Source organism: Haliotis rubra, unplaced genomic scaffold (assembly GCF_003918875.1).
Source record: "Haliotis rubra isolate DU_JTF1 unplaced genomic scaffold, ASM391887v1 Scf215, whole genome shotgun sequence".
NCBI lineage: Eukaryota > Metazoa > Mollusca > Gastropoda > Lepetellida > Haliotidae > Haliotis > Haliotis rubra.
The window spans coordinates 1,343,187-1,359,268 of NW_025766170.1; the positions used below are offsets into that span (position 1 = coordinate 1,343,187).

The 16,082-nt window shown below is 40.5% G+C and overlaps 1 protein-coding gene across 1 annotated transcript; it reads left to right on the plus strand.

Moving 5' to 3' along the window:
- The first annotated feature begins 1,079 nt into the window (after positions 1 to 1,079).
- LOC124276911 (probable protein disulfide-isomerase A6) lies at positions 1,080 to 15,092 on the plus strand. The gene is made up of 12 exons (XM_046712577.1): positions 1,080 to 1,284; positions 3,130 to 3,175; positions 3,507 to 3,681; positions 4,443 to 4,612; positions 6,454 to 6,515; positions 8,417 to 8,469; positions 8,727 to 8,793; positions 9,466 to 9,558; positions 10,430 to 10,507; positions 11,842 to 11,897; positions 13,318 to 13,430; positions 13,909 to 15,092. Exons 1-12 carry the CDS (start codon positions 1,180 to 1,182, stop codon positions 14,070 to 14,072), a joined length of 1,182 nt encoding a protein of 393 aa, XP_046568533.1. The 5' UTR covers positions 1,080 to 1,179; the 3' UTR covers positions 14,073 to 15,092.
- Positions 15,093 to 16,082: the final 990 nt, after the last annotated feature.

Sequence of the window (16,082 nt, forward strand, 5' to 3'; positions counted from 1 at the left end):
AAGAAGGAGGACACCAGAAATAAGTTTACACATTGCACCCATGGGTGGAATCGAACCCGGGTCTTCGGCGTGACGAGCGAACTTTTCAACTATACTAGGCTACCTACCCCTACACCTGGGACTCTAGTAACTGCTGTGCTGTGCTGTGCTGTGCTGTGCTGTGTGTCAGTGAGAGGTTGTGTTGTGCGATTTTTCTCATTGTATTCTAATGTGTGGATATTTGATAATGAAAATAAGATTTGACATGTCCTTATTTAGACAAAATAATGACTGTGGTAATTGTTTACACCACTGTCAACAAATTTCGGCTATGCCGTGATGCTTTTCGAGTCAACCCTTCAAAACAGTGAGTGATTGATTGAGTGAGTGAGTAAGTTTAGTTTTACGCCGCACTCAGCAATATTCCAGCTATATGGCAGCGGTCTGTAAATAATCGAGTCTGGACCAGGCAATCCAGTGATCAACAGCATGAGCATCGATCTACGCAATTGGGAACCGATGACACGTGTCAACACCTCCGCGAGCCTGACCACCCGATCCCGTTAGTCGCCTCTTACGCCAAGCATGGGTTACTGAAGATCAATATTCTAACCCGGATCTTCACGGGTCTCATAACAGTAGTTGATAACACGAACAATGATCCAATAGAGGGGTGCCATGACACAATTACTAAATTACGCGCATTTACCCTCTTCAGTTTATCCACCTAGAAGGACCAGCGTTCTGGTCAGGGCCTGTTCTGACCCAAATACCTAACAATTAGGGATAAAGAGCTGAATAATAACAATTACATTAAGATATTACACCAACAAATTCTGTATTTTCCCGTTTCATTTTCCAGATTTGCGTGGCCAATTTCAATTTTCAGAAATAGTTTAACAGTGTTAAAATCAATAAATCCAATAAGCTACCAACGTTAGGTGCATAAATTACTATTGTTAGCCACCGGTCTTGCTTCAATATGAATGGGAATCGTACAGGTCTCTCTGTATTGAAAGGGGCTCAAGCCGCCTGGCGACACATGCGCACAACACGCATATTGACTTATCACAATGCAGTCAACTTTGCAAACTCCTTACAGCGCCCTTGATGTAAACTCCTGACGGCGCGTTATCAGTGGGAACCACGTCATTCACTGTCGTGGGGATTGTCCACATAAACACCGTAAAATCTTTCAAAATGGTGATGTGTAGATCGCCAGTTTCGCTTGTTGTTTTTATTTTATCTTTCAATTTTCTCAGTATACATGGAGTATGGGAGCTGGATAAAACTAACTTTGAAAAGGTAAGACAAGCATCTATCTTCATATTTGTCGGGTTATTTAACAAACCCACAGAGCTGTTTCCAAAAACGATATGACTGGAATAATTTGGAAACGTTTCACAAGGCAAACCGATAATACCTTTTTTCATGAAGAGCTATGTTAGTTTTAAAACAGAGTTATAGGAACGTTTCTATTCTGCTTACAATTTCCAGAAAACGTACTATTATATAGGTTTTCATATTAAAACTATCATTTCCTTTCATTATATGCCATCATATATCAAGTCACGTTCATAATGCTGTTATATGATTCATTTTCTCGTTTGTATTTTAAAAACATCGATGTTATCATAGAATGAAATCACCGTAGAAATGCAATTCTCCATTAGCGCACAGGTGACCTCGCTATAACGCGATGTAGACCGGCTCGACAACGTGGTGCTCATTGATTTCCGGCAACACGTGGTATGATGGGGTGAACTTGCACTGGCATTTGGATATCAATATTTGTAGCCCATATTTTTAGTCGATAGTTTTAAGGCTGATCATGAAATATTATTATTTCAGCATATTACCTGTGCGACCACCGTTGGACATTTTTAAATTAATAATTAAATGACGAATATCGTATTTAACAGCTATTTGCTCTGTGAAAATGTCATCTGTAGATCTATTATATTTCTTTGCACAGGGTACGGTATTTGTATGGTGATTTATCAATATACATAGATCTACAACAAATATGCATCGAATAGATAGAGAATCTCACCCACGTGTGTACTGATATTAATTATATCAACACTCGTTGATGAAAGTAAAATATATTTGTAACTTTATCAACTCGTGTTGATATATTTGGCATCAGAAGACATGAGGGTGAGATTCTATTTATCCAAAAATTCACTCTTCATTAGTTTTCAATGAAAAATGTACATCTCTGAACACGGTACTGCCACTATACTAGCAGTGCAGTGATGTCATAGCATTGTGACGTCATCAAGTTTATGACGTCATAGCACTGTGATGTATTTGATGACGTCAGGACAATGTACAAAATCTACTGTCAAAACGATATCTCACACAAACAATATGTCCAGTGGAACACAGTTTTAGAGATAAATTGTTTAGGACACGTGTATAAGAACTGACAGACTAACAACTAGTCTCTGATATGAACATATTTCACAGAAAAAAGCTCATAGTAAAAAAATAAAAAATAATGAAAAGGAGCCCTGAAGCTGTGGAAATCTAGACTTGCCACATTTTCTAGACTTGCGATCAGGAGAGTGCCCAGGTTCTCCACCGGGAGTACAGCCCTTCTGACACTCTTGGTAATGCAGAAAGCTGCAGTGTTGGGGAGTCTTCATATTCTCCGGAAAGTTCTTGGTGGGTTCGACTAGGCAGCGTTTCCTGGGAGAAGTCCTATTCGCTGTCTGGGCTGCGTGTAGAGGGGGCAAGGACCCTGAGCTGATGATGAGCCTTACCAGCCCGACTGTGCCAGGATCACCCGAACCTCTCTGCTGCATACTATCTTTAATCTGTAAAACATAATAATACTAATCCGAACGATTACAATAGGTCTCCTGCCTAGAGGCAAGGAGCCCTAATTAGCAGTAGTTTGTGTGTATGGTTTTACACGGCTTATAGCAATATTCCATCAATGTGGGGAACACCAGAAACGGGCTTCACACATAGCACAATCGAACCTTGGTCTTTGGCTTGACGAACGAACGCTTCAACCACTTGGTCACTTGGTAGTAGTAGTAGTAGTAGCAGCAGCAGCAGCAGCAGCAGTAGTAGTAGTAGTAGTAGTATCAGTAGTAATAGTAGCAACGTCATTACTGATGTTATTTATTCATATTTCAGTTTCGGGAAACGGCCTCTTTTCCCATCTACTTTGTCGACTCACCAGGTAAGTAGTTTAATATAATCCCAACAGCTATTCCAGAGGCGATGTTTGGTTGGCAAATGTACTGTGAGGTTGAAGATCATTCCATTCATGTGGCTGTCCTGTGGCAGAATAGTTTTGCATTTACGGCGAAATTGCGCCCCTAACATGGTTGAACAACATGCGCCCATGTGTTGAGAGAGATGATGTGAACGAGTGAGATTGATTCCTTTTTAAAACATATTCCACTTTTTTAACTGAACACAGTCTCTCGACGTTATGAAAGGACGCATCAATCACTTGCATACGCTACCACAAACGGGCCGTTATTGATGAATTACCTCCCTTGTTTCAGGATGCTCGCGCTGTCGAGTGCTGTATCCATTTTTCTTCGCCGCGTCTCAGATATTTAAAGACGACAGGGAAATCATCTTCGGACGGGTGCAGGACAAGACGTTGATACGGCAGTGGGGGATCGAGGAGCTCCCAGCCATATTCTTCCACGAGAAGGGGGAGAAGGAGGCAGAGAGGTGGGTGACAGCTGGGTGATGGCGGGTGACGTTTGAGACGCTGTGTTACTATTCGTCTCCTATTTAATCATACTGACACTTCTTTTATTGATAACCCGTGTAGATCCGGGTTAGAATTGGTATTCAGCAAGTTATGCATGTCGCATGAGGCATGTCGCAAGTGAACTATTTTATCTCACAATGTATTTTGTATTTTTCAAAATGTTCTTTGTGATTTCAGAATATCAGTCTTATCATACCTAAGTATAATGATCAAGTCTTGCTCTAATATGATTTCCATTCGATATTATACAATTATAGACTGGTGATGTGGTCATTGAGATTGATGCCAATCGTCCTCGGTCAATATTGCTTTAGCGGGTCCATAACAACAGGTATTGACCGAATTCACCAGTCCATAATTGTTTAATTATGCAATTACCGAAAAAAGCTTCTAAAAAACAAAACACGTCCATTTAGTCAAGGAAAGTAATTTTATTTTCACTACAAACCAATAACGTTGTCAACAATACTGTGATATGTAAACGATAGAATGACGTCATGACTTTTGGTCGGACCTGGGATGGAGACAATATGCTTTTCTGTTGACGGTCACGTGACCGCCTCTAGACCAGTCAGGTACCCGGAAAAACATGCCTACATAATAAAGTGATTTAATTGATCTTGAGATATCAATAATTCAATAATTCAATAGATCAATACATCAGTTTCCGGTTTGCAGTGTTTTGTGCATGTTTTGAATGTACCTTGCCTTTTAACAGACTGGAGGGCGACATCACCGTTGACAACATTGTCAACACTATTTCCTTAGCCATGCCCGGCTACATCGGGGACGTGAAACACCAACACGTTATCGAGATATCCGACAAGAACTACGACGAACTTGTCATCACACCGAAACAGAACGTCATATTACTCAACTATAATAACGGTATGAAACTGAGGTCATATGCACAACTATTGCAACGCAACTGTCGTAACGGCATGGCATCGTTCTCATACTATATACCCAGCTATCATATCTGTATGGGGTTATCATATTAATGTCATGCAATGATGAAACTGTCACAATTTAGATGTAATGATGTCATACTCTTGAACTGTAGGCCCGTGAAGATCCGGGGTAGAATAGGTCTTCAGCAACCCATGCTTGCCGTACAAGGCGACTATGCTTGTCGTGGTTAACGTAGACGGTGTATGCTACGTAACATGTGGTTAACGTAGACCGCCGCCATATAGCTGGGACATTGCTGAGTGCGGCGTAAAACTAAACTCACTCACTCTTGAACTGTAATAACGTTATGTAATGACATTGATGTTATCCGACTGAACTATGATATGTTCGCTTTATAATTATGATGCACATATTGGAATGGTGTAAATTAATGGTATTTTGGTACTTTGATGAAGTGAAGACTACGTATCTGCTACAAAACCTGTGACTAAGGTGGGCGGTGCATCCTACGTAATATATGATTAAGATGGTCGTGGCATACTATGTAACCTGTGGTTAACATAGACGGTGGATACTACGTAACCTGTGGTAAAGGTGGGCGGTGCCTTCTACGTAACCTCTGGTTAACGTAGACGGTGCATGCTACGTAAGCCGTGGTTAACGTAGACGGTGCATGCTACGTAACATGTGGTTAACGTAGATGGCGCGTGCTACGTAAGCCGTGGTTAACGTAGACGGTGCATGCTACGTAACATGTGGTTAACGTAGACGGTGCATGCTACGTAAGCCGTGGTTAACGTAGACGGTGCATGCTACGTAACATGTGGTTAACGTAGACGGTGCATGCTACGTAACATGTGGTTAACGTAGACGGTGCATGCTACGTAACGTGTGGTAAACGTAGACGGTGCATGCTACGTAACATGTGGTTAACGTAGACGGTGCATGCTATGTAACTTGTGGGTAACGTAGACGGTGCATGCTGCGTAACATGTGGTTAACGTAGACGGCGCGTGCTACGTAAGCCGTGGTTAACGTAGACGGTGCATGCTACGTAACATGTGGTTAATGTAGACGGTGCATGCTACGTAAGCCGTGGTTAACGTAGACGGTGCATGCTATGTAACATGTGGTTAATGTAGACGGTGCATGCAACGTAACATGTGGTTAACGTAGACGGTGCATGCTGCGTAAGCCGTGGTTAACATAGCCGGTGCATGCTGCGTAACATGTGGTTAACGTAGACGGTGCATGCAACGTAACATTTGGTTAATGTAGACGGTGCATGCAACGTAACATGTGGTTAACGTAGACGGTGCATGCTGCGTAACATGTGGTTAACGTAGACGGTGCATGCTGTGTAACATGTGGTTAACGTAGACGGTGCATGCTACGTAGACGGTGCATGCTGCGTAACATGTGGTTAACGTAGACGGTGCATGCTGCGTAACATGTGGTTAACGTAGAAGGTGCATGCTACGTAACATGTGGTTAACGTAGACGGTGCATGCTACGTAAGCCGTGGTTAACGTAGACGGTGCATGCTACGTAACATGTGGTTAACGTAGACGGTGCATGCTACGTTACATGTGGTTAACGTAGACGGTGCATGCTACGTAAGCCGTGGTTAACCTAGCCGGTGCATGCTACGTAACATGTGGTTAACGTAGACGGTGCATACTACGTAACATGTGGTTAACGTAGACGGTGCATACTACTTAACCTCAGTACTACTAACTATGGTTGGTATGATGTTATTGTTTAAGCTGAGACAACGATCCGAGCAAAGTAACATGTGTACGTATTTACATTTTCAGAGGAAAGAAATCTTAGGTTGGCATACGAAGAAATAGCTTCAGCATTCCGATTTGATGAACAGGTAACCAACTGCAATGAAATAAATATTGAATTTATTATAACAATGTTTTGATATACTTTGACTGTTAAATGCCCAGAGGGAAATGTAATCTAATTTCGAACCTCATCGAAATATAGAACTACTCAAGTACAGTAAAAGGCAAAGAAAAGCCTAACAACATTGCATAGTTGGAAAAAGAGGAAATTAACACTACAAGGGAAAATTAGAGTTTTGAAAACATTGGCACTATCAACTTAAGTCCATATTTTTTTCTGTTCTGCCATCTTCCCCAAAATAATTTATTAATCAATTGAATCACATTATGTATAACTTCATGTGGAATGGCAAGAAGGATTAAATAAAGAGAACAACTTTATGTAGAAAATATGAAGAAGGTGGACTGAGAATGACAGACATCAGATCCTTTATAAATGCACTAAAGCTGTCGTGCCTTAGAAGACATTTGAATAAAACATTAACTCAAAATCCAAGTTTATTTCCATTCAACAAGATATTTCTTCTTGGTGCACATCTAATGGTTGACAATCCATTTTGGAGTGAGGTTTTAGCTATATGGAGTAACTATACAAACAACAACATGTAGTTAATATTAATCAAGTAGAAGAAATATTGACTGAACCTTTGTGGATGAATCATCAATGTAGAAATAGTAATCTTTATATTAAAAATTGGTTCGATGGAGGTATTCACTTAATAGGAGACATTTGGGGAGAAAGTGTTTTTTTTGTCTTTCAATAAATTAAAAAAAATATCGCATTAAAGGAACTGTTTTGGAGTTCAATAAACGTATTTTGAATGTTCCAAAAACCTGGAAAACCACACTCAAAACCTCTCATTAAACTCAACACTTCAAGATTTGCTTTATAAAAAGAAAGGTGGTAGGAATTACTATGACTAAATGATAGCTTGTAACACTCTCCCCAAGGTGTGTCATAAATGGCAGAAAGAACTCGACAGAAATATTTCATGGAATAATGTTTTTCACGAAATACAGAAATTGTACCAAGGATGTGAAACAGTTAGATTTTCAGTACAGATTTTTTAATAGAGCAATTTACACAAGAAAATAACTATTGCAAATGAGACTTATTGATAGGAATATTTGCTCTTTTTGTCAATCCGAACCAGAAAATCTTCACCATGTGTTTTTAGAATGTACATTTGTACATGAATTCTGGAGACAAGTTGAACATTTTTTTTATCAGTATATCAGTTTTGATATTGCAATCACAGTTTCTGATATTCTCTTTTGCAATAGCTCCTATGGCTTATTGACATCACATATAATCTCATTAGCCAAAACATATATATCCATATCACAAGCATCAAACAAAATATGTTAACAATAGAAGGTTTTAGGAAAACTGTCAAGGATGTTTTTTAATGTTGAAGAAATTATTGCAAAGGAGAATAACGCTTTGCCTTCATTCCATGCAAAGTGGAAACATCTGATCACTGTATTGCAGTCTTAATGTAGTTGTCTCATGTCTTAATTTTGTCTTTTATCAGTACTCATAGTACACAGCTTATATCGGTACTCATAGTACACAGCTTATATCAGTTTGGATGTCCATACATGCTTATTTCACGCACGCTTCAGTACAGTATCCAACCAACAATGTACTGCTGCTATATATTAATTACATAAAGCTGTTATTCATACATAATATATGTATATATTTGTACACACCCAATCTGAATGTACACCACTAAACTGAAATGAATAAAAAGTTAAAAAACAACAACATAAAAAGATTGCATAGTTACTTTTTTTCAACAGAAGAATATTCCCTTTGCCTGTTCAGTAGGATGTGGTACTGCCTTGGTGTACTGTATATTTTGCTTTAGTTCTGTCACAACTTAGTGAGAAAACGTGTCCATGTATCGTGTCTGTATTGCAGGTGATATTCTGCGCCATAGACTCGGATAAATATCCACAACTGAAACGAGAAAGGTTTGTGCATTTACTGTATCTGAAGACTTGAAACTTGAAGTTGTACAATCCTGCTTTGTTCCATTTTTATCAATAGATTCAATCATATTTTATATATTTGAAATTAAAGTTAACCATATGTATCAGTAAAGCTGGTTTACCATCTACGTTGACTCTCATGACTCCAAATAGAACTGTACAGTACATGTCCTGTTTGTGTTCTTGTCACTGTACGTGGTCATTTATCCCCTCGTTAATGATGGTTTGTGTATTTCCAGATTTGGTCACCAGGGAAACCCAGCAGTGTTCTGGTATGAAGCGGATAATAAGCATGATAAATTCCTGGTAGGTTGGTTACACCGTATACCTATACCATATACATATGTTTTACTGAGGTTACACCTTGTACAAGGTGTTTTCACTAGGGTTACACCGTTTACAGGAAGCTTTTAGTTGAGGAACGTTCTACAGGAAGCTACTGGTCTTGTTACACCGTTTACACCGGTTGGAATCATTTATAGGAATCTTCTACTTTGATTACAGCAGTATAAAGGCAGCTTCTTATCTGGTTACACCGCTAAATAAGGACGTTTCTACCTTGGATGAGCTTCTAACAAGGTTACAGCCTTATAACGGAATCTTTGACCCTGACTGCACAGGTGCACAGGAAGCGTCTTAGCTGGTTACATCCGTCTACATGAAGCTTTTGTTCCGACAAGGCCTGTCAACATGAATCTTTTACCCTGGTCATATGACTATTCTGGAAGCTAAATACCTGTCAACATGAATCTTTTACCCTGGTCATATGACTATTCTGGAAGCTAAATACCTGTCAACATGAATCTTTTACCCTGGTCATATGACTATTCTGGAAGCTAAATACCTGTCAACATGAATCTGTTACCCTGGTTACACACTATACAGGCTGCTAAAAGCCTGGTTGCACCTGTGAACTAGATACACTGGTAGAGTAGACTGTATGTGTAAATACATTCAGATTGAATCTGTGTGTTTCAGTATGGCGGCAAGATCCATCCAGAGGCCCTCCTGCTGTTTGTCAACGAGAAGACCAACCTGTGGAGGAAGGAGAACGGGAGGCTGGAACCTCGGGTATGTGGCATACACAGTTATCCCCCCTGTTTACAATTTGTCTTTCCCTGTTTGGATTGTCCGATGTGTCACGTTTTTCTTCTGTGTTATAGCCTTTTGCACACTTGAGATGGACCAATGTCAAACTTCTCAATGGACTTGACATGGTTCGTTGTATAATAATAGTGGTATATTTTGTCAAGTGTAACTATTTTAAATTTTTAAAGGGATTGATGTCGTTAAAACAAGACTTTCATAGTCAACCCAAGCTTAGTATAACGATGTAGAACAGCAGTCAGATATCATGCGAAGATCTTTCTCACGCATTAATGGCCGCATTAATGGTGCAATGGATAGAGCGCCTGTCCTTAAAGGGTCGGGGTTAAATCCCCTGGCTACTTATACAGTAGCTTTAAAACATGGCACTTGTTGTTACCCAGCCTGGCGAGTGGCATCATGTGGGAAAACAAGGCCCTCTCTGCTCGTAGTCAGTAAACTGTTTCTTAGTGGGACATCCATATTTAACTGCAATATTCGGTATCTCAGTCGGCTTGCACTGTATAACTGGATTTAGTCCAAACCGGTACAGTCATCCCGGAATAGAATAAGTCTATTCAGACCTGGTAGTCAGACATCACTTAATGAATTAATATAAATTATTGTTTAGATCATATCTACAGGCCGTCTTTCTATAGCGTTGATACTGTTAGCTGGAATGTTAAACATGAATAAACAAATAAATCCCGAACAAACTGAAGGATTTGAAGAACGAAGTAAGTCGGAAATATATTGGGATGGATGTCTTCTTACTTCTGTTTAATGGCTCCTCCATGACTTTTCCAACGTTAGATTTAAACGATCACATATGAGAGTGATGGTTTGTATGTTTCAGTCTGGTCGTATCGAGAAGCTTGACGACATATTCACGAAGTATGTCCCGCAAATAAAAGATATGAAAATACCTAAAATGGTGAGTATAAACCACTGAGAACTGGTTCATGTCAGTATAACCTCTTGTGACAACTCACGCACTGCACGAGGCGAATCTAACGAGGAGCACGACCAAACGCAAACTTCTCAAAATGGCCGATCAAAAGACAGTGTGACGTCATTGGGGTTGATTCGAGTGGGGCACTGTAGATGACTATGAATAAACAAATATGCTAACAACATTGGCGAAGCACGTGAATAGAGTAACTGACACCGCATGTTTTCTTTGCGAAGAAACTGGAAAAAATAATATGTGACTACTGGCTTACAGTTGCAGTCATGGGACATAAGTATTCGTCAGTCGGCAAAATTCTCATAGACTTGCATGTTATTTTAGTGTAGCTGTAATAATTTTCATTAATTCAGTTATCGTTATTTGGTTGTCACATTTTGCAGGTTGTTAGGAAATCATCTTGGTCACAGATGCATAATTTCCATGTAATGTTCCTTCAAGTATTTTCCGCATTGTAGTTACATGAGCAACATGTATACAACATTGTGTATTCTTTCACCATAGACCGCCATGTTAAAAATTGCCATAACCACAATCAAAGTGTGGTCATTCTTGAAATACTGAATTAAAAATAAAACGGAAATTAGGTCTTTGCAGCTGAGATGATTCATGATACATGTGCAAAATATGAACAAGATCAAACGACAAATATATTCAAGATAATTTTTCTAGCTGCACCAAATTAACATGTAAGTCTATGGAAATTATGCACAGTGACGAATACTTATGTCCAATGACTGTACATAGTTCAAGGTAAACACACTGAGTGAATGATGTCTGATGCCGATATGAGTAATAGACCAATCGTACCACGACGCCTGGACTAGGCGGACAGGTGACTGAAACCATGTACACCAATTTACGCTGTCCGGCAGGTGATTCAGCAAGGTCACCATCCGGGCCTCCTTACGACGGGTATGAGTGAAGGAGTGAGTTTGGTAGTACGCCGCTTTCAGCAATATTCCAGCAATATCACAGCGACGGACACCGCATATTGGCTTCACACGTTGTACCCATGTGGGGAATCGAACCTGGGTCTTCGGAGTGACATGTACAAGCGAACACTTTAACCACTAGGCAACTCCACGGGTATGGGGAAGATCGGCCTGCACGACGCTAGGCGTCGTCACTACGCTGGGTGTCTCTCAGATATCAAATGAAAACCTGCAGTATAACTTAAATATTGTGCAAACCGTTAAACCGATGTTACTCACACACTCATTTCTTACATCGATTTATCCTCTTAAATGACTTTATTTCAATGAGTTTGTCCGATCCTTACTGGTATATTATTTTCTCAGAGGCAGGCTCTATCTGAACTGGCGGGAGCGGACCTGCGACATCCCTGGGAGGCTGAGTAAGTCTATGCTGTATTACCTCACTGTGACTGGTCATTAATTCGCCCCGGGGAGAGGAAGGCTAGGGGTCGAGCACCGTCTACAACAACACGTTAAATGATCATATTTGTTGATCACACAAAGTTATTTCGCACAAAGCGATCTGCAGGGCTCCAGATAAGGGCCGTATCGGCGTATGTACGCATAGAAAATTTCCACGATACGGTAGGAAATAATTTATAAAACGTAGCAGATGCGCACCACGGCAATGGTGTACGGTCTTAGAATCATTTACAGACGTATTTATCTGAAAAGTATTGTTTTATTGTATATTGACCTGTTTACACAAGACTAGCAATGTTGTGGTGCATATATAAAACGAAACACAAGATTACTGATACTCCATTAAATTCCATTCAGTAGTCTAAATGTAGGCTTAAGGTTTTCGAGTACTCCTAAATTGAAAAAATAAGGAGTACGTACTCCTGGTGTTCAAAAATTATCTGGAGCCCTGCGATCTTAAGACTTAATCTCGTGTTGATTAATGATAGTCGTTGTGCGCATGGGTGGTAAACACAGGTGAGATGTTGAGCCCTGTGCATGTATCCTCACTCCTTGAAATAAGTCGCGGCACGGCATAGTTGAAAAAAGAATTATAGCGGCCATAAATGTCCGAGTCCCGTACCACGAGCCTTCTGGACACATATCCATGTTGTATTTTCTGTGATATGAACCACTAACGTTCCTCTCTCGGCGGACCGCCTCCGTGTTGCAGTGGTTAGAGCGTATGTCTGGAGAGCGGAAGGTCGCGGGTTCGATGCCCGACCGCGTCATACCAAAAGACGTTAAATATAGTACTTGTTGGTCCCTGCCTGGCGCTCAGCATTAATGGGTACAACATGGACTGGTCGGCTCGGAATCAGTATAATGTGTCTGAGTGGGGTTGTCATGCTTCACTGCGGCATGGTATCTCAGTTGGCTGGCACTATAAAATCAGCTTAAGCTGCACATACACACGCATGCACGTCGTCATATGAGCGAAATATTCATGTTAAACCAAATTTCACCTCACCTCAACTCTCTCGGGGAAAACCTTATCCACTACACCACGTTCATTATTTTATCGTTGGAGTGTGTATTCATCTCTCTGTTAACAATACTTATGATATTACTCTAGTTGCTATTGTATAGTCCATACTTCAATTGTAATTAGCTGCAGATGAGACAATGCACTTAGTAGATAAAGTCCCGCCAAAGAGTGGTATTGGCACCTGAAACGTACTGCTTATGCTGACAACGACCTGGTATGCATGGCAACCACTTTTCCTCAACTGCGTCTCTGCCCGCCATCAACGCATATGTTTACCAGAATTCAAGTACCATATGTCATCGCAAAGCACATAGGTCAGTTCGTTTTGTAAAAGTACCCGTTTCATCCAGGTTTGCCGAGTACTACACCGAGATGATTGAGCGGATGATCGAGACCGGAAGCAACTTCATGCCCATGAATAAAGAGCGCGAAGCCGTTCTTGAAATGGTCAACGATGTCGACGGTAGGTCATGAATGAGTGTGTGAGTGAGTCAGTGAGTGAGTGAGAGTGAGCGAAGATGGGTGAGGGAGTGGGAGGGTGAGTGAGTCAGTGGATACGAGGGTGAGTGAGTGAGTGGATGGTTGAGTGAGTCAGTGGGTAGGAGGCTGAGTGAGTGAGTGGATGGGTGAGTGAGTGAGGCAGTGGGTACCAAGGCGAGTGAGTGAGTGAGTGGATGGATAGGTGGGTGGTTCAGTGGGTACGACCGTGAGTGGATGGGTGAGTGAGTGAGTCAGTGGGTACGAGGGTGAGTGAGTGAACTGTGTTAACGTCACTTTGAACATTATTTAAATTATTTCATTGCGTGTTTGTCTAATGTGGCAACATATTAGATGTTTACACTTTTGTGAATCCGCAGGGTAAGGCATCTGGTCCTCTGCCCCCAGATCTGTTCTAATTACTTGCTATTGTCTCCGTGTAAATGAAAACATGTTCTGTTCAGGCTTGACGCAGAAACAGCGAGATTTCTTCTTAAGGAAAATGAACATCGTCGACTTCATGGTCTCATCGATCAAGAACTACGACCCTACTAAGCATATACCAGTGGGTAAAGTGATCCCCCCTCACTCAGAGAGCAACACGAAACAGCCCCGAGAGGAGTTGTAATGCTAGACCCACAGTGTATATGTGTGAGTAGGCGGAGCTTGGCTGGACATTGAACTACCCAATGTATATGTAAATCATACATGCCTCATGAATATTCATCATCTAGCTTAATGGTTGTTTAGGAATGTAGCAGTGTACAACTTTAACAATGTTAGAGGCCATGATAGTTTGTAGTTATAAGAACTATTTATTTCAATTCAGTGTGCGAAATAGTTTCCGCATTTTGCTAGCCAGTCCGTCTAGCTATGACTGAAAGTTACTAGCCCCCAAAATAATTCACTAGCTCGAAACTTGATAGTAGAAACTATTACAAGAGATCACAAAAATATATGAGAATAAGGTATTGTCAGCATGACACGGGTTTCATCATTAAGCTGCTAATATGCAGAACATTTATCAGGCCATAATCTTGCATGATTTAAAAGTGTATTATAACTTTACAAGTCGGAGAGAGTAATATATTTACAAAATGACCCTATGAAAATTCACAAGCCAGTCGGGCCAGTGACTATGGAGATTTACTGGCCCGATTGGGTTTTTACTAGTCACGGGCTAGCGGGCTAGTGGCTATTTTGCATACTGTTTCAATTACGTTTTTGTACGTAGGATTGGTTAGCAAGGAGGTTTCGTCCTATTGTGTTATCTGCTCCGATTGTAAGCAATTGTACTTAATGCTAAAAATCGCCACAAGGGCGAATATGATGATCTTTAACAGTAAATCCGGATCAAGAAATCAATCAACAGTATTCCGATGTGAAACAAAGCCCACATGGACAAAGCGACAATAACCCTGCGACTAGTACTGTTGTTGGCATGACTTAAGATCACTTTGTGTGTATGGACCCTGTTTCATATCAGAATGAGGTTTCTTCAGGTGAACATGTTCGTTATATTTGCACCGTTGCTTCATTTCTTCAATGTACTTAAACCTTCACCCAGTTCATGTAATGAGTGGATAGTTTCCTTATAGCTGCATGAACATGTGGACGTGTTGAAACGGCGGAAATAAATGTTTCTTTTCATAGATGGTGTGTCTTGTTTAGTCAGATTTAAAACATTTGACATGGGGAAAGGATCGATTATTTAACAGTCGATGTTCAAGAATTGATCTTCAGCAACCCATGCTTCTCGAAAGAGCTCATTTACGGGATCAAGTGGTCAGACTCGCTGACTTGGTTGACACATGTCATTGTATCCAAATTGTATAGATCGATGCTCATATTGTTGATCAATCGATTGTCTGGTACAGACTCGATTATTTACAGACCACCGCCATATAGCTGGAATATTAAATTGCTGAGTGCGGCGTTAAACAACCAAAAAGATCAAGACATGCCATACTTTCTGTGTACTTCAAACACAAAATATCAATAGTATGAAATTCAGCAATTATCTAAATTATAGTTCATAGTTTGAAACATGTCGGATTAAGCTTGTTGTAAGTGTAGAAACCGATCATGCCCACTAGTGCAGAGTGTCAGTTGATCGACCCCACCAACACCCATAGAAGGTCCCATTTGGATACGGATGAAAAAAGGACCCGTGAAAAAATATTGCCATTTGTATCAAACATGGACGTGCTACGTCAGCAATGCTTCAAATCTGAAACTCCCTATATACGCACTGTTCTTTAATAATTCGTTGTAATCAACTCTTAACGCAACAAAAAGATTACGAAACACATTTAGCTCAGAATCATGGCCTCTGGACTGTTTAAACAATAAACATTAAACATTTATCCGGACGATTTGAGTCGTACTGTCCGGTTTAACGGGGGTTCATATGGTGTAATGCCATCCAACAGAGGCGTTTTAGACACACATATACATGTACAACGGACATTCGTTGTAAACTGGCGAGATCAAAGTTTTATTTTTTTGACAGTGTGCCGGATTAGACAGGTGCCGGTGTTGGCAGGTTTCTCTGCACCTTGGGTTTTAAATCCCAGGTTAACCCTTTTTTAACATCTATCCGTCTCTCCGTCGCCCGAAACATTAAGACTTTAAGATT

What these genes read in the sequence shown, in the direction of transcription:
- LOC124276911 (XM_046712577.1), top strand. Translation starts at nt 1,180, where the DNA reads ATGGTGATGTGTAGATCGCCAGTTTCGCTTGTTGTTTTTATTTTATCT. An exon ending in CATTCCGATTTGATGAACAG is followed by an intron (nt 6,516 to 8,416) that starts GTAACCAACTGC and finishes TCTGTATTGCAG; the next exon opens with GTGATATTCTGCGCCATAGA. An exon ending in ATATGAAAATACCTAAAATG is followed by an intron (nt 10,508 to 11,841) that starts GTGAGTATAAAC and finishes TTATTTTCTCAG; the next exon opens with AGGCAGGCTCTATCTGAACT.